The sequence below is a fragment of the Eumetopias jubatus genome, unplaced genomic scaffold (assembly GCF_037043125.1).
Source record: "Eumetopias jubatus isolate StellerSeaLion01/CBP00866 unplaced genomic scaffold, mEumJub1_p1.0 scaffold_20, whole genome shotgun sequence".
Lineage (NCBI taxonomy): Eukaryota > Metazoa > Chordata > Mammalia > Carnivora > Otariidae > Eumetopias > Eumetopias jubatus.
Window position 1 is genome coordinate 1,785,666 of NW_028274826.1, and position 24,842 is coordinate 1,810,507.

The 24,842-nt window shown below is 48.5% G+C and overlaps 1 protein-coding gene across 1 annotated transcript; it reads left to right on the forward strand.

The window, feature by feature from the left end:
* Positions 1–1,447: 1,447 nt before the first annotated feature.
* Positions 1,448–23,988, forward strand: LOC148162111 (putative phospholipid-transporting ATPase IIB). Its single transcript, XM_088020245.1, has 3 exons — positions 1,448–1,578; positions 20,351–20,463; positions 23,620–23,988. The coding sequence occupies exons 1-3, from the start codon at positions 1,455–1,457 to the stop codon at positions 23,944–23,946; spliced, it is 564 nt and encodes a 187-aa protein (XP_087876371.1). The 5' UTR covers positions 1,448–1,454; the 3' UTR covers positions 23,947–23,988.
* Positions 23,989–24,842: the final 854 nt, after the last annotated feature.

A 24,842-nucleotide genomic window follows, 5' to 3' on the forward strand; every position in this document is an offset into this window, starting at 1 on the left:
AGTCTTAGTTGAAGATACATTTTCTATGATAGTTTTCACCTGTAAAGTGAACTTGTGTTTTATTTTTCCTTGAAGATTATCCGCATTCTCTGTTCACTGGCCTTGAGGGTGTGTGCCGTCAGCCAAAAATAGTCCACTGACGTTTATTTGTGACTCAGTATTTCGTGAAATAACAAATTCTTACAGCTATGTGACAATAGCAGTGGTTTTATTAAGCCCTAACCGTTCATGATTTGAAGAGAGCACCGCAGATGAACCCAGAAGGTGCTCCTTGGGTTTCCACTCCGCCCCAAGCCCAGCAGCACCCTGTGAACTCTTGAAAACTTCCTGCCTGCCTGTGGAAGTCTGTGTACTTGTCAATTAAAACTCTTCTTTCTGACCCTCAGAGTTCTTAGGATTTTTAAGATGTGAGCTTTATGGACAAATAGCTCATTATGATTATTTTAATTTTCTTTAACTTACCTACAAATTGGACTCTCTCCACTGACTCTGAGTCCTCCACGTTGCTTCTCAAGGGTGCGTTTCTTAGTAGGTAGATCTGTATGAATTGCCGTGTTGGTCATAATGAGTGACTGTCAACAGCTTCCCTGCATTGTGTAGGTATATCACATACCACATCTGCTCTTTTCTTGACAAAATCCAATCAGGCACAGATTTTTTTCTAGAATTGGAAGCATATCTGAATGGTCTTGAGTCTGAATGTGAACGAGAGCAAAGCTGGTTGTGTGTGAAGTTGGGAGCAGAGTGAGCACGTCCGTAAGCCCCGCAGGGAGCTGAGTGCCGCTGGGGTCACAGAGGAGCCCTTCATCCGTTGCCCTGACTGTGAAACCCACATTCTGCACCATGGTCTGGCCCCTGCCACGTCTGATCCCACCTCCTGCCACTCTCCCCCGCTGTGCTTCTGCTCAGGCCACACCACCGCCCCAGTCCTCAGGGAGGTCCCTGCTCGGGAGCCTGGTATTGTGAGGGGCCTAGTCTTCCCAGGATGTGTTCGGTCCGGCATTCATCGTCCCAGGAGAGCATCCTGTTTGTTCTTGTAAAATGAGCGGATCAAGGTCATGATGCATTTTGAATATCTGTTCCGAGTGGGATGCTGCCTAAACCCCTTACACACGCACCATCTCTCCTTTGTGTCTGAGCGGGGGTACTTAACGCACATCCACCTTCTCCTCCCACATCTGCCTCCGCACGCCCCACTGGAGGACCAGGATGAGGAGCCTGTTTACTGTCGCCTACAAACATGATAAGGGGCCTCAAAAGGTTTGTTGGCTTAAGTGTCAACAAATTCATTTATTTTAAAGTCTGAAATACAGTATTACCTATTTAGTTCCCGTGAGGTTAAAGATAATACGCCTGTATGGAAAACGTGAGTTTGAACATATCGTGTAGGTTTGGACCCTGCTAACGATTGTAATGAACCGGTTTTGTTTGGCAGTTTGCGTGTGAACTTGGACATGGGCAAAGCCGCATATGGATGGAAGATCATGAAGGACGAGAGCATCCCCGGCACGGTTGTGCGGACCAGCACCATCCCAGAGGAGCTGGGGCGCCTGGTGTACTTGCTCACGGACAAAACAGGTACTGCTCCTGGTTCATGTTTGCCTTTGCGTGCTCGCCGGCGTCCAGGGCAGGGTGACGATGGTGTGCATGTGCCTGTGTGCGCTCACCGGCATCCAGTGCAGGGTGACCCTGGCGCGTCTGTGTGTGCATGCATGTGTGCGTGCGTGCATGTGTAGCGGCGTATTGAAGTCATTCAAATTTAGGATTTTCCAGACTCCGCTGAACACTGGCACACAACTAACCTTCACCTTTGAATAAACACAGTATCATTAGAATTAGCAAAATGTTAAATCCTTAGAGATTTAAATGACATGTTTATATATTTTTGATTCTCTGCTGCCATAGCGTTCTTTGTTTTATTAGTGCGGCTTCTGGAGAGGAAATACTGCTTGCCTGTTTATTACAGGATGATACTTGTGAGCTGTTGGAAGAATGTAACACGATGTGTGTGGGTTTCGTCTTTTGACAGTAATGTTCTCCTGAAGAGCCTTCCAAGTGACTATCCCACCCTCAGGTCCCTGCCCCAAATTTTATTTGCCCTTATTCCATCAAAGAATCCTTGTCAATCCTTAACATAATAAATAAAACATAAACTGAATCCAGTGAAAATCCTAGCAACAGGTGAAATCCCTTCCTGATTTCTTCATTCATAGTTTAAATTCCTGGTAACTCTTGGGGCACCTGGTGGCTCAGTCCCTTGCCCATTGACTCTTGATCTCAGCTCCGGTCATGGTCTTAGGGTCGTGAGATCAAGCCCCGTGTTGGGCTCTGTGCTCAGTGGGGGAATCTGCTTGAGATTCTCCCTCCCTCCGCCTCTCTCCTCAGTCACATATGCTCTCTCTTTAAAATAAATAAGTCTTAAAAAATATCTCATAGTAATTCTTAGTGAACTAGAACTAAGGATACTTGTATAATATGATAAAATGTGTCTCAAGTAAAATTCAACATTATTTTTAATAAAATACTAGAAAAAGCTTAGTCTGGAAAGAGAGAAATCTAACCGCCCTATTAACATGTTTCATTCTGGCCGTTGCAGTAAGACAAGAACTAGAAATAAGCTCTCTGCCTGAAAGATGGAGCAAATATTTGTAGATGAAATAATGAACCAAGGGAATCAACTGCTAAGAGTACGAACCAATGAAGTGTCAGGTCACAGGTCAGAATAATAAAGTAGCTCCCTGCGTGTCAAGTGGACGGAAGAGGGAAGGCCCCACTCGTGGTAGCGCAAGCACGTGTGAAACACGTGGGCATACCGACGTGAGGGGAGTGAAGGGCGTGTGTGAGGATGATCAGACCTTACAGAGAAACGTGAAGGAAGACGTAAACCAGTGAAGGGACAGACTGCAGTCTCCAGCGCAAGGTCCCCAGCGCGAAGATACGGGATTGCGTAGAGCCTGCCTTCACGATGAAGTGATAGGTTTACTGCAGTTCCAGTCAAAATCCAGTTGCCTGTGGCACGTGGTTTTGTTTTGTTTTTTAATTTAGAGTGGGTTTTTTTGTTTTTATTTAAGTAATCTCTATCCCCAGCGTGGGGCTCAAACCCACAACCCTGAGATCAGGCGTCACACACTCCACTGACTGAGCCAGCCGGGCACCCCAGCGGCATTTGGTTGTGGTCAGGGTTGGTCATTATGGCACGTCGGGGGCTGTCCCGTCAGGTGATGCTCGTAAGTCCGAAGAACTCCAAAGTAACGAGGAGCTCAGACTCAAGAAGGTAGGCTGCGAAAATGCCATCAGATTTCTCCCTTCCCATCCTCACTGAGCCGACAGGAAAAGATCCAGAGAATAAAGTGTGGGAGACACGCAGGCGTGCCTCCGCAGAGGTTGAGTTATTTCTGGGAGACAGGTGGGACTATTTTGATGGAGAAGCTGGAGTGAAGCAAACCCAAACTCAAAAAGATTCCTGAAGTGACCCCACAGAAGAGCGTCCTGGGGAATCTGTGAGTTTACAGCACACAGGTCTGTGGGGGGCGGCACGGGAGGCTGTCAGGCTGCCCACCGGCGGCAGGAAAAGCCCAGCTATGCTCAGCCCTGCACTCAGCAGCCTGGACCTTGTGCATAAATACAATCGGAAACCAGGAACAGCAGCATGCACTCGGAGTCCCGCACAAACAGGCACGCTGTGCCCCAAGTGCACAGATCTGTGCGTGTTCACAGAGAAGCCCAACGGAGCCCTGAGGCAAGGGTGCCGCATGACAGAAGGACTTAGTCACACCTGCAAATTCAGTGTCAGAATTAAACTACATTTCCACATACCAGCAACAGTGGGGGCACTTAATTCCAAAAAGGCCAATTAGAATAGCAGCAAAATGTATAAAGTAATTAGAAATAAATCCAAGCAGAACTTGTGTAAAGCCTGCATGGATATAAGTTTGAAGACCTGAGCAGGAGCTAAGCGAGAGGGTGGGCATCTCAGTGCCACACCCCGTGTGGAAAAGTCCGACCTGTCTGAGGCGCACACTGCCCCAGGACCTTGTCTGCACCATTGGTGGGAGCGTTACCTGGTGGCCACCGCTCTGTCCGAACGGACGAGCCCCGACAGCCTGCGCACCGCGGTGCCCCTCTGGCTCCTGCTCCCCAAGGAGACACGTGCGCACGCGCAGCAGGAGACAAGCCCAGGGATGTCCATGGCATCATCTTGGACAACAAAACCAGACTGAACATAACAAAAGCGGTTATCAGTACAATGCATAAATTGTGGAGTGTTTGCAGTTGAATGCTAACTAGCAATGACGGTGTCACGGTTTAATGTTGAACCCAGAAAGGTCTGGGGCCTTCCCCTCTCGGAATTCTGTGCTCCCCTCCTGCCCTGTGTGTGAGGTGCGCGGCGTGCTTATCCGGGGAGCAGGTGCGGGCTGGGCTGTCCTGTCTGCAGCCCACCTGCTCTCGTGGCCACTGAAATCTGCATGTAACACAGCTAAGTGTGGTGCCTGTGATTTCACGTCGGTTCGCAAACGAGAAGCATATGTCAGCACACAGTATGCTTGAGAGTGACTGGTTCTCTCTCCTCTTCCCGTGTCTCTGGATGTGTGATATCAGCAAGGGAAGAAGGATTTTGTGACATCATTTCTTCTTAAAATGCTAACTTTTTAGTATGCATTTTAAATGGTGATGGGGTCATCATTCTCCTTTGTTTCATCATAGCTCCTCCATTTGTCTTTGAATTCTGAGTTCCATCCAGGATAAGGAAGAGTGGTTTTGCCCAGAGTCATAAAGTAAAACCCCATTTTCCTCATGTCTCACTCTGCTGCTTTCACAAAGCAAAAATAAATAATCTGGGCTTCTGAGATTTAAAAAGAATTACAGAACATTATATAAAATATGTGAGTGAGAGAATTTTACACATTTCATTTTCCAAAAGGCCTTTTTGTTCCAGAAGTCACTGAAGGGACCCTCTGTCACCACTTCCTAGTGTTGGAGCCACATGGAGTTTTAAACATTTTTAGTGTTTTTAAAAATTTTTGGTCTTGAGCTTTTTCAGACCCTTTCTCCGTAATCGGAAGGTGAACGCCACCCACGGCACATCAGGCGAGCCACACGCTGTGCCAGCCCTGTGCCTGTCCTCGCCCTGGGGCCATGGGGCCGCGGGCACTTGCCCTTCACGGGTCCTCCTCCCTGAGGGCACTCAGGAGGGAGTGTTGCCTTGGCTGCTTCTAAAGGCCACACGGACCAAATCGCAGGAGAAGGACATCGAGGACGAGTTGTGTAATTGTCACCACACTGCCAGCACGTAGTAGGACTAGTCTAGAAACCAGCTTCTCACACAGATGGAGGCCGCCGGCACACGGGGGTTGGGCCCTCACCTCTGGGCAGCGGGCGGCCTCCGGGGACCCCCAAGCCTCCGAGCAGAGCCATGCGTTGTCTGCCGGGAGGGCTGCATGGCTCGAACTTGCGCTCACCTGCCCTGCCGGGGGGTCCGGCGCAGCTGTGTATCTGTTGTTACTGGGAAGCGTCGTCCGGCAGGGACTGAAGTAACTGTGCTCTGTGTTGTAGTAGTCTCGTCGTGTGACTGATTCAGGTCCTCTGCAGTTGGCCGGGGCCCAGTGGTCACTATGGTGGGCTCCACCATCGCAGAGGGTCTGACGGGGGTGGTGGTTTGGCAGAGGGTAGAGAACTTGGGGTGTAAGACCGTATGCAGACATCATCTGCTTAATCGAATGAGCTGCTGTGTGAGGAGCCTTTCGCTGCTGACCTGCCCATAAGGCGGTCCTCGGTGTGATCGTGATCGGGCTTGTGCCTCATCAATACGCTTTCTGACAAGAAGCGTCCATCACGCGGCCTCTCGTTTGCCCCAGCAGAACAGAGAACGAAGTGTCCCGCAATTGCATTACAGTTTCCTTCTTGTGGTCAAGAAAGCGGTGTGGTGTAATTAGGTTTGATTGGGGTGCACGTTTCCGGTAAGATCTGAAATGAATGATGTTGCCATAGTGACGCGTGTGGCCAGCAGTGCGTGAAACATGAAGCAGTTCATTCGACAAGAGCAGACATCTGTTAGCTGCCAGGGTGCAGAGCATGTTGACACTGCCCAGAAATGGTGGACGTGCCGTGATAACTGAGCAGACGGCGCTGGCATGCTAGGGCAGGTCGTCTGCACCGAGTCCGCTGGGGAGCCCCCATCTCTACGCCGGCTGCTCCTGAGAGCGGTGCTGCGGAGGGCTCGGAAATCCTAAAACTTCGCTCCGGCTGCAGCCTGTTAGAGCGAGCCGCGAATTCCTTTGTTGGGAATCTTTATGCTCCTGTATGACAGAGCATTCCCAAACCACGCCCTGAGACAGGTCATTTAGGATGCGCACCGTGTCGATAGCACCCGTTACCTGGCTTGGCCGTGCGGTTTGCACCCGGCTCGTGTCAGCTCCCAAGGCCGCATCCTCTGCAGCGGGAAGCGCCGTGTCCACAGTGGCAGGGGCAGCGGACCATGGCGTGCGTGCCTCGCCGGGGAGACCTGGAGCTGGGGGTTATGTCCCGTAAGCCAGGGGCCCTGTAAGCTGGGGCCAGGCACAGGCTCTCTGGCCTGCAGACGACAGCTGGGGCCTCTGGCGCCAACACACCTGCAGGGTCTGGCACTGTGCATGACCGGAGCGCGCACTTGTGTGTGTGCTGGGCTGTTCACCCCAGGTGAGGCACTTGATGCAGGCAGTGGTTGAACAGAGGCCTATTGTACTGGGAACCGCGGTCTTCTGAGAAAGCCTCATTTACAGCAAATACAGATTAACAAAGAATATGGCCACAGTCTGCAGGGTATTAGAAGTTGTGTTTCCATCCCTCATTGCTTCGTGGTAAAGTCTGAGTAGCTTTGTGTTGATCTCACGTGATCATTGCTCACGGCCTGGAGCCTGCGCTGGAAGTCCATGGGGTTGGGTGGGTGGCCTGTCCCCAGTGTGCCGCGGGCAGACTTCCCTTTGTTTCTGTGTGGTTGCCACGCCCTGGCTGTCCCACGCACGAGCTGCGGTGTGGCCGCGCCACCCGCCAAACACTGGGTCAGAACACTTTGCAGCTGCGTCTCCAGCAACGTGTCCTCTGCCTGCCTGTGAATCGTCTCCGTCGCTGCCCTGAGACGTGTTCCTGCAGGACTTTGTCCTTAGAAATTGAGTTCCCCTCTACCTGCTTTGCTGCTCGTCCTCCAGAGCCCTCTGCCTTATTAAGGAGCTACAGCATTTTCCTTCTTCAGGAATCACAAAACACGCCTTTTGTCCAAAGACATTTTCCGTCCCTGGCGCTCTCCTAACGGCCAGGTCGCGGGGAAGCCTTCTGGTGGCGTCTGCCCATCCCTATCATGAAGCTTCAGACTTGGGACATACTAACAGTTGAATTAAGATGACAAAAATTGTATGACCTATCAATTGATTGAAATCATGAAAATTGTTTAAGATTTGAAAAGCGGTTTTGCATTACTGACTCTTTTAGTAACTGGCTTAACCTTAGACGCCCCTGCTGTACAAGAGGGTGTAGAAAGTCTCAAACTCGCCCTGACTTTCCTGCTCAGCGTTTTACAGGGTCTGCTGTGAAATAGAAACATCATTGAAAGTTAAAAAGATCCTTCCAGGATTCACCTTAGTATGTTGGAAGATACGCGCCCCTACATAAAGGAGCGTCTGCATCCATAACCCAGTCTCTCACCCAGCGAGATGCAGATGCATTCATCCAAATGGCAAAATAACTGAGCCAAAAATTTCATCGTTTATTTGATGAAATGATAGTCATTTGTTTGAATATGTCTGTTATAACCTCCATAAAACGTGATTTATCAGCAACTAGGACGAGGGTACCAGATGCAGCATTTGACTCGGACGGCAGGCCACTGGGGCAGGTCGCGCCAGCGTTGGGCACAACCACCGTGTGCTGTCAGTGCGGTCCGAGCTCCCTCACAAGGCCACCTGGTGCACAGCAGCAGCCCCCTTGCTTCCCTGCCCTCGCTCAGCCCTCGGTGACCCCTGGTCGACCGTATGCCTCAGCCGGTCTGCCTGTGCTGGACTTCTCCCAGGAGTGGAAGCTCACACCGTGTGGCCTTCTGTGTCTGGCTTCATTTGCTCAGCAGACTCTTTCCAGGTTCACCCGCACTGTCGCGTGTCTCAGTACCTGACTGCTTTCTATTGCAGGCGATACTCCGTCATGTGGATAGACCACATTTCATTTCCATCTCAGTTGAGGGACATTAGTGTAGGTTTTCCTGTTTCTGTTTGGAAGAATGCTGCTATGAGCAAGGTTCTAGCCAGGGCGGGTAGGCAAGAAGAGAAAGGCATCCATGCTATAAAGGGGAGTGAAGCTAGTTGTGTGTGACATGGTCTTCAAACAGAAAATCATAAGGAGGGGTGCCTGGGTGACTCAGTCGTTAAATGTCTGCCTTTGGCTCAGGTCATGGTCCCGGGGTCCTGGGATCAAGCCCCTGCTCCCCAGGAAGCCTGCTTCTCCCTCTCCCACTCCCCCTGCTTGTGTTACCTCTCTCACTGTGTCTCTCTCTGTCAAATAAATAAAATCTTTAAAAAAAGAAAATCATAAGGAATCCCCTAAAATCTGTTAGAAGCAATAAATGAATTTAGTAAGGTTTGAGATACAAGATGAATATACAAAAATGAATTGTATTTCTATACGCTAGCAACGAACTATCCAAAAATAGAATTAAGAACACAATTCTGTTTATGATGGCATCAAAAAAATGAAATCAGTATTTTATAGTGTTAAGATGGCAATAGGATTCCCCAAATTGATTTACAGATTCTACACGATTCCTCTCAACATCCCAGCTGCCTTCTTTGGAGAAATTGACAAGCTGATCCTAGAATTCCTGTGGAAATGCAGGGAGGTTGGGCGCCCAGAGTGGTGTAAACAATCTTGGGACAAGAGCAAATGGAAGGACTCCACAGTTCCTCATCCCAGAGCCTGCCACCAGGCTGCAGGGATCAAGACAGGATGGTGCTGGTGTGAGGACAGACCTTGAGATCGAGGGGGTGGCATCCACAGTCCGGACATCAGTCCCTAGCTGGACACTCAGACGACTTCCAATAAGGCTGCCAGGACGGTGTGCCGGGAGGAACTAAAGCCTGACGCTGCCGGTCGACTGGATTCCAGCACGGGTGCCGCCATCCTCACTGGGGAGGACCAGCCCCTTCAACTGACAGGCAGGGAGAGCAGGACGTCCACATACAGAAGAATGAAGGGGGACCCCTACCTCACACCACACACAAAAACTAGCTCCAGATGGATCACAGACCTACATTGAAGACCTAAAATGATCATTTTTTTTAAACTGCTGAGTTTTCAGAAACTACTCTAAACTTGTCTTTTGTTTCATTCTCTTTGGCTCCATGAAGCACCAGAATAAAGAACTTCTAGGTATCTATCTTAATAGAAAGCTTTATAGGGCACCTGGGTGGCTCAGTTGGTTAAGCGACTGCCTTCAGCTCAGGTCATGATCCTGGAGTCCCGGGATCGAGTCCCACATCGGGCTCCCTGCTCAGCGGGGAGTCTGCTTCTCCCTCTGACCTTCCTTCCTCTCGTGCTCTCTCTCTACCATTCGCTCTCAATAAATAAATAAATAAATAAATAATCTTTATAAAAAAATAAAATAAAAATCTTTATAAACATAACCCAAAAAATAAAAAATAAATGTAAACAAAGCCCAAAAGAAGAAAGAAATAGTTTAAATCTGGATATGTTATCTTTTAATTATTTTAAACTAAATTTTTAAATGCAACAGTGTATTTACTATTTTAGCATGTGCTTGTATGTGTCTATGGGAACTCTGTGGCCTCCCATAATTTCAAGGGGTCTTTGTGCATTACTCTAGAGAGTTCTCCAAACGGCAGCAGGAAGCAAACGTAACTGCGTAGTTGGAGTTTTCATCTCAGAACTTAAAATGCTATCACCAGGCTGACTGAGGACAGTGAGCTAAAGCAGTGTATTAAGGTAGCAGTCACTCGGGGCACCTGGGTGGCTCAGTTGGTTAAGCGACTGCCTTCGGCTCAGGTCATGATCCTGGAGTCCTGGGATCGAGTCCCGCATCGGGCTCCCTGCTCAGCGAGGAGCCTGCTTCTCCCTCTAACCCTCCCCCCCTCATGTACTCTCTCTCTCTCATTCTTGCTCTCTCAAATAAATAAATCTTTAAAAATAAATAAATAAAAAATAAAATAAAATAGCAGTCACTCTACAGCTCCAGATTTGCTGTCTAGAAACAGTCTGTGATCGGAGCAGTAATCATGATGTGCCTTTGGTTTTGGAAAATACTTGCTGTCCACATGGAGTATTGCATTTGGGAATGCCAGAATGCTCGTCTTCAGTAGTCTCGGGAGCAAGATGCTCTGAGTAAACCATCTACCATGTGACTCAGAGAGATGCCACCCTCAAGCTGTGGTGGGTTAATGGGCATAGGACCTGATCGTTGGCACAGGAAGAGGCGGGCGGATGTGCCTCTGACAGAGGGGCTCTGCCTCTGCACAGAGTGTCTGCAGAGCCCAGAGGCCCATCAGCACCCAAGTCCAGACCGTAGGGAACACACTGGAGCAAGTTCATTTACAAGGAAGAACGAGAGAGCAGAGAAGACTGTGGCCTTGGGCTCAGGAGGCTTCACCTGGACCCACACTCAAGCAAACAGTGTAGAAACACAACGGGAACCAGGCCTGGCCTTGGTATTTGATGCTGAGGAGCTCCTGCTGTTTGTTGCTGTGATAACATGGGGGTTACATTTATTGTAGCAGCCCCTTCTGTTGTTAATAGCTGACACGCTCAGGCAGGAAGTGGCAGGTCCCAGGAGCGTGGCCCTGAGGTGGTCCTTGCTGATGTGAGGCCTCCATTCGCCACTTTACATGATGCCATTCTGTCCGCTTTGGGGTACGTTGGACATTTCCCTTAAGAAACGCAGACGGGTTGGGACAGAAAACACATTGCCGGAAGTCAGTTCCTGGCACTTCTTGTTCTCACATTTGTAGTTGAAATTTCTTGCATGTTCTGCTTTATCCCCGCAGTCGGTACACCTGTGTACACGCATGTGCACATGCACACGTACGCACACACAGCACTGTGAGAGCGATGCTCCAGCACGCGCCCCGAGGGTGTCCCGGGTGCGTTTGCACACAGTCGGGCGTCTGGCCATAAGACATTCTAAGTCAGCGTTGTTCTCCTGAGGTCAGCTCCCATACTAGAGCAGCATCCGTGTGCCGGCGCCTGGTTGTCCTCGGGACCTCCCGGCGGGACCAGCTCCTCGTCAGCCCCTCCAGGGAAGCCGCATGAGCATGGAAGTCTGTAGACCTTCCTCTCCACAAACCCGCCCAGGTTCCCCTTGCTTCTCTCCGGCCTACCGAGGCAGAGGTGCAGAGGGGCTCACACCTGAGGGCAGGATGAGGTACGTGTCTGAAGAACCGTCAGCCACACCTCCCACACACAACCCCGTCGTGTCTCAGGTGCGCTTCCCGCCGCAGCGCGGCTTCCTGCTCGCACTCCGAGGCTGCCTCGTGGCGTTGACCGCCAGCCGTTAATAACTCCGTGCGTGGCTCCAAAAACCAGTTCAGGGGGACACGTGGTTTTTCTCTAAACATATTGTCATCTGCTTTTAAAAATATTCGCGTATTCCTAAATCCGTGTTAAGTACCACAAGTAACAATAGTCTGCAAAGTCAGGAAATTAAAAAAAGAAAAAAAAACAGTTTTTCCAACAGATCCAGTTTTCAGGACAGGAGGGTATTACGTAACAAAGCGTCTTCTGCTTTTTTGTTCAGTGCTTTCCAGCCTTGGGCTCTAGCTAGAAAACTTTTTCATCTGGTTGAGAAACAGTAATGTAATTGTTTCCGTTTCTGTCCTTTGGTGTCAGCATCCTGTATCTTTCTGCCAAACCTCCCCTTCCTCTTTATTTATTCATTTATAATTAAAATCAGTTAGCATATAACATATTAGTTTCAGAAGTACAGGTCAGTGATCTGTCAGTCTCATATTACACCCAGTGCACGTTACATCACGTGCCCTCCTTACTGCCCATCACCCAGTTACCCCATCCCCCACTTACCCGTCTCCCCTCCAGCAACCCTCAACTTGTTTCCTAGAGGTAAGAGGTTTGTCTTATGGTTTGTCTCCCTCTCTGGTTTCATCTTGTTTGATTTTTTTCCCTCTCTTCCCCTATGATTCTCTGCCTTGTTTCTTAAGTTCCTCGTTTCAGTGAGATCATATGATAACTGTCTTTCTCTGATTGACTTATTTCGCTCAGTATAATGCCCTCTAGTTCCAACCACATTGATGTAAATGTTCAGTATTCATCCTTTCTGATGGCTGAGTCATATTCCATTGTGTATATGGACCACGTCTTCTTTATCCATTCGTCTGTCGATGGACATTTGGGCTCTGTCTACAGTTTGGCTATTGTGGACATTGCTGCTATAAACATTGAGGGTCAGGTGCCCCTTCTTTTCACTACATCTGTATCTTTGGGGTAAATACCCCAAAGTATTTGGGGTATTTAGTAATTGGGTAAATACCCAATTGCTGGGTTGTAAGGTAGCTCTATTTTCAACATCTTGAACCTCCATACTGTTTTCCAGAGTGACTGCCCCAGCTTTGCATTCTCACCAACAGTGTAGGAGGGTTCCCCTTTCTCCACATCCTTGCCAACATTTGGGACGTTAAAATATGTGATATTACACTTAGCTTAATGAAGGACGAGATGTAGCTAAATCAGGTGCTTAGGCATATTTTGCCTTGATAAAACTAAAGTGTCATTCAATCATTATACTTAGTACTATATTTAATTCCATGAACCTTAGAATTACTTCCTAATCTTGCCGTTGGGAAGCAGAGGTTCATGACCTGACAGAGTCAGCACGTGCATGAAGAGCAGAGGCATCCCCAGTGTCAGGTGCCCGAGCTTACAGACGCCAGAGGCCATGCGTGCTGCCGTGCTCCACGTATCAATGTCTCCTCCGGCGTGAGGAGGAGGTCTCCTGCAGTACTGCTTTAGGAGAATCTTTGGTGCTGGAGAGGCCAGTGTGACCCCGGGTCCTGGAGAAGACGCAGGAGAACGCAGTCCGACCTGTGCCCTCTGCGCACGTCCTGTTCATTCCTGTGTCTTCGGTGAAGTGTCGTAGCAGGTTTCTTCCAGTGGCTGGTTGTCTGCTGCGTGCGGTACTGATGCAGCCAAGGGGTCTGGGTTTCTTTGTCATACTTTTTACTTCGATGCACTTTTGTATTCCTTACGTCGTGCGGACTGTGAACTCGTGGTAAGCGTGTGTTCGCCCCCGCCTTTGTTCACATGCTGTCTGGGTTTGTGAGTTGGGCATGCCCACACCCTCTCCCAGACAGGCTGGCTGTGACTTGGGACGGCTCGCTCACGCTGGGTCATGGGGACGTGCTTGTTGGACAGCAGTATCATGTCACCGCCTTGGCAATGGAGGCAATCGTGTGTTTCAATTCCGTTTTCCATGATGAGTGGAGAGTGTGGGAGGAGGACACGCTGATACCAAGCGTGAAATAAACATAGTTCTCATACACACGGTACAGTTGAGGTGATCATGGAAGTGCGTTTGAAAGGGAGCGAGGTCAAGCAGCCATCACTGAGCTTTGTCTCTTCGGTGTCTTGGCCCTGATCCAGTTGACAGCATACTCAATGGTGAAGGGAAAGAATCAACGTGAGGGGGACCGATTGCTGGAAGCGTGGTGTCTTAACACCGAGGCACAGGAGTGTGGGGTTTACGTTCCTCTTAATTCTCTGAAGCTGATCCTTCCTTTTCCCACACTCCAGATATTGCGTGGAACCACCATTGCCTTGTGTAGAGACCAGCTCTCTCCCCGGGCACTCTGGTCCAGGTGATAAGGGGCTGTGACTTGGGTATCAGGATTTAAAATCCCCCAGGTGGTGAGTGGGCAGCAGTGCTCAGGGTCTGCTGGGATGCACACAGTCAGACACAGAGCCACTGCCCAGCCTGAACGCAGCATCCCCACCCTGTTGATCTGAGGCCGTGGAGCAGGAGACCTAATCTCATGGGCACCTTGGAGGTCCTACCCACTCTGCTGCCTTGATGTAAAATACATGCAATCTTCAAAGAAAAACTATTCATTTAAAACCAAAATGTTTTATTATAACAGTGTGTAGTCTCAAGACTTCTTAAGAACGTGAGCATTTGCAAGGTATATATGGATAGGGGCACCTGGGTGGCTCAGTTGGTTAAGCGACTGCCTTCGGCTCGGGTCATGATCCTGGAGTCCCGGGATCGAGTCCCGCATCGGGCTCCCTGCTCGGCGAGGGGACTGCTTCTCCCTCTGACCCTCCCCGCTCTCCTGTACTCTCTCTCTCTCTCATTCTCACTCTCTCAAAATAAATAAGTAAATCTTTTTTAAAAAAAAGGTATATATGGATAGTAGAATTTACATAAGGAGACCAGTATAAATGTAAATTTATCACTAGGTAAGTAAATGTGTAACTGTCAAATCTTAACATAATTTAGGGCAAGTGCCTCTGAACAGTTCTGTGATTCTGAGCTGATGCCAGTCGACGGCCTTGCTGAGCACCCAATGTGGGCGGAAGGCATCCTGGTCAGTATAACGTGTGGGTCACTGGCATGGCCCTATATGTAAATTCAAACTGTACTCTCCGAAATCTCATCTTTAAGAATCTACCCCACATAAATAATGGTTTTGTAGCTGCATTTTTTGGTGATAACAAAAAATTTTAAACCATCTGAGTATCCGTGTTTGGGAGGAAGATCCAGCAGAACCTTGTGTACCATACTGGGTTTATGGTATACCCCCTAAAAATAACGTGGAATACCCCTGTGTGTCGTCATGTGAAAAAATAGTTTATAAATGCATACTTGTCTCTACCAGTGGAAAAGTTGGAAGAGGTTATATACCTAAACTAGGTGATCCCAGGGTGTGAGAGGGTACAACAAGTATTTACAACTTTTAATATAAATGAAGGCCTCCAATTCCAGAACGATGGAGTGGATGTTCTTCTCCCTGTCTGTCCTGCTGAGCACACCACGCACCTGACGTGCTACGTGCAGCGCACACAAGAAGACCGTGAGCGGGGAGGGAGGAAGGCAGGCTCGCCCCATCAGGAGGACCAGCAGTCAGTTCCCTGGTGTTCCGCTTCGTGCCCAGACTGGGGCCTGGAGAAGCCAGCGATGCAGAAATGCCAGTGGGCACAGACAGGCTGAGAAGAGCTGCTCTCTGTGACCGAAGGAGCAGCCTGGCAAGACGGGAACACTCATGCTTCCATTCCAGCCGTTGGAGAAAGCACAGCACAGGTGGCCCCATGATGATGTGATGGACGGAGGAGTTACCACGGCGGTGGCCATCCCATGGCCACATGTAAGTGTGTCCAGTCAGCGCATGGTGCAGCAGCAGCTTGCACAGTGTTCCCTGTCCATTTGTGCTCAGCAAAGGCCCCACCCTCTGTCTCCGAAGACCAAGTGGGGACCCTAGACTTCCAACCTCTCCTGGCTGTCCAGATGACCCAGCTCCCAGGCCAGCATGGAGTCTAAGAAGGCCAAGGGTCGGACTTTCATGTCTGCTGGGCGGGCAGCCTGGACGGCCATTGTCACAAACAGAATCAGCGCGGTGAAGAACTGATGGGTCGTGCCAGACTAGGGGTGGGCGAGGGCGTGGATGTGGCCACGGATGCAGGTGAGGACCATGTTGGTGCAGATGGGACGCCTCTGCATCTTGATGGCCATGCTGGCCGTGCAGATCCACACATGACGGTGACGTGAAGCTGATATGCTGCGCGGTGCCGGGCACTGGTCTGATACTGCGCTACTCGACATAGGGACGGCCAGTGGGGTGCCAGGCAGGGGATGCGGGCAGCCCCCTGTGCCGCTGTGGAATCCAGAATTGCTGCAGGAGAAGTCAGAAGAGAGGCCAGCAGCCCTTACTCAGGAGGCTGGCGGACACGAGAAAGGCCTATGGTAGGCATGCCACCCAGGGGGAGGAATCACACATTTCCTTGTGAGGTAGCAGTTTTTTCTTTAAACTAGAGTAGTTTCTTATGAAATGCATATGTTTCTTATTTTTTCCTATCATTTCATTGAGATTCCTGGTAGTTGCTATTTTCTAAACTGGAGAGCTCTAATTCTGTAATCGTCTAGCATTTCAGGGGCCTGGCAGGTCCCAGCAGCCGTGAAGTGCGCTGCCCAGCTGACATTTCATGTAGACGGTGGACATTGCTGGTTGTGTTTGAGGGAGGGAGGAGAATGAAGGGTCCTTATTCTAGGAAGGTGGCACCAGTCAGGAGGTCAGAAGCCATTCCCGAGTCTCGCAAGTCGGGATGAGCGGTGAGGGCCCCAGAGTACATGTAGCCGCGGCAGAGCCCCCGCACCACACCTGTGCGGCTGGTGTGAGGAGGTCTGAGGGTTGGCAGAAAGGACGGAGCATGATGAGGGCGGCGTGTGGGGCAGCTCCGTCACCCGCCTCCGCCTGCGTGCCTGTGGACCCCCTCGCCAGCCTCAGCCGGTGTTTCACGGTGAGGGGGTGGGCGGCAGGGGGGCGGCAGTGCCCGCAGTCAGGCGCTCAGGGGGCGCTCCGGCAGGGGCGGGTGCTGCTGGTCAGGGGGCGTGCGGGCCAGGTGGCGGAAGGGGAGGCCAAGGCTGTGCGTCCACAGGGTAGAACAACCATCCTAGAGGAAGAGTGGGTGGAGCTGGGCACCATGAGATCTGGGAATGGTGACACCTTAGACCCTAGAATGTCTGCAAAGCCAGAGAATCCTAACAGTGTGGCCCCAGCACGACACACACACAGACCAGGGGAACAGAAAAAACCGCACCCGTAAATGGGCAACTAAGGCAGGACGAGGAGGGCAAGAGCGGACAGTGTCCTCGCACGTGGTGCCACAAGAGCTGGACAGCAGCGTGCGGAAGAAGGAAACCGGCCCTTTGTCCCGCACCACACAAGATGAACCCAGGACTGAAGACCAGAAACCAGAGGTTCCAGAGGAGAACACGGGCAGTAATCTCTTTGACATCGGCCTTATCAACATTTATTTGGAACTGTCTCTCCAGGGAAGGGCAACAAAAGCTAAAATAAACAGACAGGATTCCATCAAATGGGATTTCATCAGACTACAAAGCCTCTTCAGAGCCAAGGAAACCCATCAACAAAATGAAAAAGGAACCTATTGAATGGGAGCAGATATTTTCAAGTCATCCATCCTGTAAGGGGTTAATATCCAAAAACATATGAAGAACTTAGACAACTTAGTATCAAACAATTAAAACGCCCCAGTTTAAAAATAGGCAGAGTATCTGAAAGGACATTTTTTCAAAGAATACCTGTAGACACATGAAAAGATGCACAACATCACTAATCGTGGGAGAAATACAAATCAAAACTACGATGATACATCTCCTTCACACAGGTCACAGTGGCTAAAATCAACAGGTGTCGGCAAGGATGCAGAGAAAGGGGAACCGCCGTGCACGGCTGGTGGGAACGCAAGCGGGCGCAGCCCCTCTGGAAAACGGTGTGGAGGTTCCTCAAGACATTAAAAGGAATCACCATGTGATCCAGCAATCGCACTTCTGGGTGTTTATCCAAACAAAATGAACACTAATTCACAAAGATACACACCACCCCTATGTTTGCAGCATTATTTACAACATCTGAGATCTGGAAACATCCCAAGCATCCATCCGTAGATGAATGGATACGGGAGAGGTGGTAGAGACCTATGTTACTCAGCCATAAAAATGAAATCTTGCCATTTTTGACAAAAAGAATGGACCTAGAGGGTATGATGCTCAGTGAAATGAGTCCGAGAAAGCCAAAGTTGCAGAATCCAAATAACCAAACACAAGAGAAACAGACTCAAAGACATGGAGACAAATGGGTGGTTGCCAGAGGGGAGGGGGCGGAGGAGGGGGGAGAGCCGCAAACCTCCGGTTATCAAATGAGTCCCGGGGATGTACAGTACCGCATGGGGAGTGTGGCTGGTGATACTGTACTAGGGCCGTGCGGTGACCGATGGCGACCGCACTCAGACGGGGAGCATTTTGTATAAAAATAGCGAACCGCTGCCGTGTACACCTGAAACAGATAGTGTATGTCAGCCTTCAGTTTTCACAAAAAAGAAACACGGAAGTGATCCACCCAGTTCCAGCAACAGCACTGTGAGACGGTGGGTCTTCGCACTGGGTGAACTGGGCGCATCCCCGTTCCATCCCCGCGGATCCCGCGGTGTGAGCCAGTGAGCAGGGCAGAGCACCCTTCGCTTAGGGTCTTTTGCCACTTGCGTTCAGTGGTTTACAAACCTAAAGAAATAGTAGTTTATTCTTGGTAGGAACTGTGCAGGCGTAGTATTCTTATTTTTGCCATACGTGTAAAATTGTTAGTAATAAAAAGGTTGAAAAGCATTATTTATTGTCATCGTATTTATAAACTGCCTCATACCACAGCCCACCATAGATTAGAAGCCTCACATTCAGTGTATGTCAGAGGAAAAAGTGTCTACAGGAAATTCTTTAATGATGTCAATCTGATAAGTAAGATATTTTTTTTTAAATAATAAATTTTCAGGGAACTGCTCATTTGGGCACACGTAACAGAGGTGAGCTTGGTGCTTATTCTAACAGGAATTAATGTACAATTTCATTAGCTTTTGATGATAGGTAACTATCGTCTTCATCTCAAATCTTTGATGTAAATAATTTCTAGAACTTCCTTATTTCATTTGGAAGCTGAATTGTTTTTAATTACATTCTTTAAACTATTTTAATTAATTCTGCTTTACTTAATGAGGATGACATAACCAGGAAACCCTTTTAAACTGTACTTCTCACATAATTTTGATTTCAGGAAACTTAGGTGCCATTTAATTGAGGTACTAAACGGGCTAAATAGAATTTTGAAAAAGCAAAATTTCTAAAACTGATCAGCATCCCTGAGAAGAGCTGCTCTTTGAAATTTATGAGACCCTAATGTATGTATTCTATCCATTCTTGTAAGAAGGTTATTCAAAACAGTCTCTGAAACAGTGTTATGAAATACGGATTTTCCTTTATGTTAACGTAGCCTTCCTGTCCTGTAGTGGGAGTTCTGAGCTATTTTGTTTTGAACACCAATGTGTATGGAGTCATGGATAGATGTGAAAACACTTTTTATTATATCTTCCACATCACATGTGCCAAAGAAAACAGAAGTTAGTTAATATTTTATGGGTGCCTTGTAACCGTGTGGAAAGCCCAGCTTCTAACTGACTGGGGATAGGATTGTTCATACCCACATTGATAATTACATCAGTCAGTGGGTGATCCTTCTGTGAGCTGTGAGGTAAGTGCAGAAAAGCCCGGGGGCCTACATGACCGCACTTTTCGTTACCGTACCTGACGCCCATGCTCACAGGTGTTCACACTTCCCCAGGTTGCTTTACTTCTAGAAAACCCAGTAAGCAAAAATCCTATGTGCGTATTGTGTGTGCATTTTTATATTAAGTGATACACATACACAATGTTTAGGGTTTTCAGAGTCATGAAGATGTGTAACATTGTGAATTTATGTGTCACTTTTAATGAAAATTCACCGTTTTTGAAATAATGTTAACGTCTTGCTGCCTTTCGTGATGTTACTTCACTGTATTTGGCAGACCCAAGACATCTCATAAAATTGACCTGTGCGTGCTCCTCTCTTAACTGACTTCCTTACACACCAGGGGTGAAGCACTTCCTCATGCTCAAGCACACGTGAGTGCCTGGCCTACATGGACTGGCTGTCCCCAGGAGTGAGCCCTGGCCATCTGGAGGGACGTGAGCACCTCCAGGCAGCTCACCGGGCAGAAGCCCAGCTAAAGAGAACATGCCTCCCTGCTTACTGACCTTTCTGTTGCTCCACATGATGCAAGTGGTGCTAAGGGTTAAATGCATCTGTTTCTGTTCAATTAAAAATACTTAATTTTTCAAAATTGGGTGTTTTTTTTAAAAAACTGGTAGGCACGCTTATTTGGGACTAGTTGATGTCTTTCTCAGGCAGTGTTCTAGAGTATAATTACAAAGGTAGTGACTCTGTTTTCCAGTTTCACGCCTGTCTCTTTCAGAACAGGCAGAAGTTATATTTGTACCAAACAATGCATCTGAACTGAAAGACAGAGGCCACACTTTCTTCAGGTAGTTAGAGCCCTTCACGTTATCGCGCTCTTCCGGAGGGATCTGGGAGGGACACTTGTCCTCAGTGGGGAAGGACATTCCTAGCTGCTGGAATTACAGAGCAGAGCATTCTCACTGCCGAGGGGCGCCCCGCTATGAGAGCTCGGCCCGTGGAGGTCCACGTACGGGATGGGGAGTCCTGGTCCCGTTGATGAGCTTTCCTCTGTGACCTGGTCTTTGTTGCAGGAACCCTCACCCAGAACGAGATGGTGTTTAAGAGGCTGCACCTGGGGACTGTGTCTTATGGAGCAGACACGATGGAGGAGATCCAGAGCCACCTCAGGAATCCATACTCACAGGTAAGCTCATTGGCATCCGCACGGGAGCTGCCTGCAAAAGTGCCTGGCTCTGTCGAACCAGCCTGAACCCACTGTATCCGCTGATCTGGAAATCGGCAAACATCTTTGAATGTCCTAAAACACTCAGTTCTAATTTATAAATCAAGAGGCAGTTTTTGAACCAATTTTATTTTATTTTTTTTATTTTTTATAAAGATTTTATTTATTTATTTATTTATTTATTTATTTATTTGATAGAGATAGAGGGAGAGCACAAGCAGGGGGAGGGAGAAGCAGGCTCCCCGCCGAGGAAGGAGCCCGATGTAGGGCTCGCTCCCAGGACCCTGGGATCATGACCTGAGCCAAAGGCAGCCACTTAACCGACTGAGCCACTGAACAATTTTGAATAAGCATTTCTATATTGTAAAATAATAGAAAGGATATAATGACCTTAAACCATTTATTCATATTAAATAATTTTCTTAGTGAAATATTCCAAAAGATTACTCAGGATAGGTAGTATTTTTAAGACTATTAAGTAGAATACTGCATCACAGGTGTTTCTTACCAGTTCCTCTGGGTTTCTTCATAATTAGTAAGACTTTCTCATATTTTCTTGCCTTTTCCATAAACAGAAGTAGACACACGGGATCGTGAGCCCCGTGTCCCTGTCATTCGGCCTCAGCAGCTGTCCATGCACCGCAGACCTGGTTCCCTCCGTAGCCCTCTCCTCCTTCACCATATCACTGTGAAGTGAAACTCAAATGTCATGTTATTTCATCTGCAAATACATCGTCTGTGTCTGGATCAGATAAGGACTCCTTGGGTGGAGGCAGGGGGCGTATATCCTAAGTCTTGGCCTTTCCCTGGAGCTTCAGGAGCTCTCTGAAGTTGCAGGGACAGGAAATACACAGCCTAGTAGCCACAGTGTTTGCCAGAGACTTGGTAGGCCGTGCGCTCTGCAAGTGCGTCTGTGGCCCGGGAAGGTCCTGACACGCCAGATCCTGACATGGGGCCCACAGGGCCACGTGTTCCCACAGATGACAGGGTGTGGGGCAGGCAGACACAGGCCACTCTGCAAAGGTCAGTTTAGGCCGCAGAGGTCCCCTAGCCTGTTCTCAGGTAGCGTTCGTGTTGCACTCATTTGAATTCACTGATTCTGGGTAACCAAACCTTGCAAGCCCAGGGTGTCTAAGATGCTGCACACACAAGGCTGTGGTTTGAACCCAGTGCCAGCCATCACTTCCCTAGGCTGCTTTTCTGCCTCTCTGCTGGCCTATTGTGAGGTTCGGGCACCCCCGTTGTAACAGGCCAGCATATATCAGGTGCAAACGTGCCATCACCCGCCCCCCAGGGAAGCGGGGCCTCGCATGTACACAGACCACTGCCGCCTCGAGGCTCCCACGGGCCGTCTGGCAGCGGCGCCCCCAGAGGCTGTAGGCCCTGTGTATTGATGGTCATACTTCTGACTTGACTTCCACAGACGGGGCTGAGCCACACACGCCCTGAACAGTTTCTGCTCTGACCGAATTCAGGTGTACTGTCTGCCTTACATTCAGTTTGTGAAAACCTCTTTCTTCTGTAATGTTTACCAGAACGGCGTATACTTTACTTTTCAAGACGCTGTCAAAAGAAAAGTATCTAATGCATATGTGTTTATTGGATGTAATGATCACTTACACAAGCACACATATACTTAAAACCAAGCCCTTTCTTCAGTTGGATGTCACTCAGTGCAATACAGAGCATTTTGTAACCTAGAACATTTATTAACAGAAGGAAAATCTAAAAAGGAGAAGGAATAGGTCTTCCCTTCTCCTGGTAATCTAGGTCTAGGTCGAAACAGTACCAGGTAAAATCTGTTTTTAAAAAATAAATTTACATTATGCATGAATATGATTTTAATAGCTCCAAATAAGCTGTTTTCTAGAAAATTTAGAAACAGAAAGGATGAGTCAGTGTATAAAAATAGCAGATATTTAATACTTATTTCCACGGAGGAGGTCTTTTAAAAATCTTTTTTCGAAGCTGTCTGTTGGTTGGCTGGTTAGATAGTACTCTTTTGTAAAATTGATTTTATTACTGAGATTCTGTCTTTTTATTAAGATGATAATAGTCTACCAGGTCCACTGCAATGTAACATGAATCTTTCATAATCTGATTATATTTCCCCTCTGGAAGCATTTGGTGATGGAGGGCATAATCTTTAATGGCATTTGTGTGAAATGAAATTCTACAGCCATCGATAAACAGAGTCCTAAGGGGAGTCAGCCGTGTTGCGTGCCGCTCTCCCTTTGCCGTGCAAGCAGCAGGCGGGTGGGAGGCGAGCGCAGGGGAGAGGCAGTGCCAGCTGCTGAGCTGCACGAGCAAACCCTTCATTAGACAGCACTGTGACTTCACGGGCAGAGAAGTCACGGCTCGGTGGCTCTGCATGCCCCGTCCAAAAGCGAGAGCCTGGCTTTCTCAGGAGGGCCGTCACAAGTGGCCATGAAGGTAACCGAGGAGCCTCTGTGGTCCTGCTCCACCTCCCCCTGGAGCGGGGGGGAATGGCCACTCCACTGACGGAGGCGAGCGCCCTCGAATGCAGCCTGGTGCAGGGGGAGCCAAATGGAGGGAGCGGGGAGTCACGTCTGGAGCGCAAGAGTCTGAAATAGGAGGTGAGGATCAGTTTTCGTCAGATGCCGGGGTTACTGTCATGCACAAAACTAGCTCTTAATACAGAGGCTGTGACAGGCTGGATTCCTTTATTGTATTAAAGGAAGATTCGTAAGTATTTTTTCCTGCTTTTAGCTTTAGTCCACTTCAGGTACAGCACTTTTTAACGAAACATGAAAGCAGTTAGGAGCATATGGCTCTGGTTTGCTCTTTAACTCACCCCATCTTTACAAGGAGAACAAACATGACTTATTACGGACTTAGCAAGCCAATGCTATGGATCAAGTGAATGTAGAAAAGGAAAACCCTCCGACTCTAAGTACTGCAACAGTTTGGTAGCCGTGCCGACCAGGAGACGCGAGTGCTTACGGCGCTAGCACGGACACGTCACGTGAGCGAGCCCGTTCCCTAAGAGCTGCTTGTCTCATCCCTCACTGATGCACTCATAAAAATCACACGTGCTGGTAACTCCAGTATCAACTACGTTGTCTCTTTAATTTTGTGACGTTCGTATTTTATCAGATGCAGTCTCAAGCTAGCGGGAATGCTACCAGTTCAACACCACCAAGAAAGGCCCAGTCCTCAGCTCCCAAAGTGAGAAAAAGTGTTAGCAGTCGAGTCCACGAAGCTGTGAAGGCCATTGCGCTGTGCCACAACGTGACCCCCGTGTATGAGCCTCGAGCCGGCGTGATCGCGGAGGCCGAGTACGCAGAGGCGGACCAGGACTTCAGCGACGGGAACCGCACCTACCAGGCCGCCAGCCCTGACAAGGTCAGTTGGGGCCTCTTAGAGGATCTCAGATACAAACCTGCCTCAGAGGCACAAGAATTCGTTCTTCCAGGGGCATGAATGCAAGGGGAGCTTTATTATCGTGTCTAATGGTGCCTTAGCTCCAGGCCTGAAGGCCACATGGCTCTCTGGGATTCGTGCATTTGGTCCTGGTGTGTCCACTTACCCCAGAAAGCCTAAGAGTTGAGTTACTGGAAAACACATGAGAAAAATCAGAGTTTTACTGATTTGTAAACTGATTTGTGACCGAGTCAGATCTTAATAAAGCTGCTGGCGCCTAGACTGTTCCTCCCTCATCATCCCATCTTCTTACTTCCACATGAATTGTCAGGCTTACGTGTTAAATTTCCAGGTTTGTTCGTTTGTTTGGGCAGAATTTAGCTATAGCATATCTATTTCAAAAGAGAATTGGGCTATAAATCATTTCAAAAATCTTCAGAAGACAGAAACAGTAAAATCTTCAATGTGGCAAATTAGTCATTTCTGACCTTACATCATTTTTTTACTTTTTTTTTTTAAAGATTTTATTTATTTGTTTTTGTCAGAGAGAGACAGAGCACAAGCAGGGGGAGCAGCAGAGAGGAGAAGCAGACTCCCTGCTGAGCGGAGAGCTCGATCCCAGGACCCTGGGATCATGATCTGAGCCAAAGTCAGACACTTAACCGACTGAGCCACCCAGACGCCCCCATTTTTTTTATTTTTAGATTGATAAAAGTCATTGTTAAATTAATTTGCCCAATTCCTGTTCAGCCAGTATATTTTAAATAACGTTTTCTTATGCCCTCCCTTTTAGTCAAGGTTCTTGAGATGATTCTGTAATCAAACCAACCATGGAAGCAATATAAGCAAACAACCTTCTTTTTTTTTTTTTTAAATACTGTAGGAAATTGGATCGTGTAATAACTCCCAAAAAGTACCATCCATCACAGTTTAAAAAAGAAAAATCTGATCTAATG

Bases quoted from the DNA above. Each gene is read 5' to 3' on its own strand.
- LOC148162111 (XM_088020245.1), top strand. From the start codon at position 1,455: ATGGGCAAAGCCGCATATGGATGGAAGATCATGAAGGACGAGAGCATC. The intron at 1,579-20,350 runs GTACTGCTCCTG...TCTTTGTTGCAG, and splicing joins CTTGCTCACGGACAAAACAG to GAACCCTCACCCAGAACGAG. The intron at 20,464-23,619 runs GTAAGCTCATTG...GTATTTTATCAG, and splicing joins TCAGGAATCCATACTCACAG to ATGCAGTCTCAAGCTAGCGG.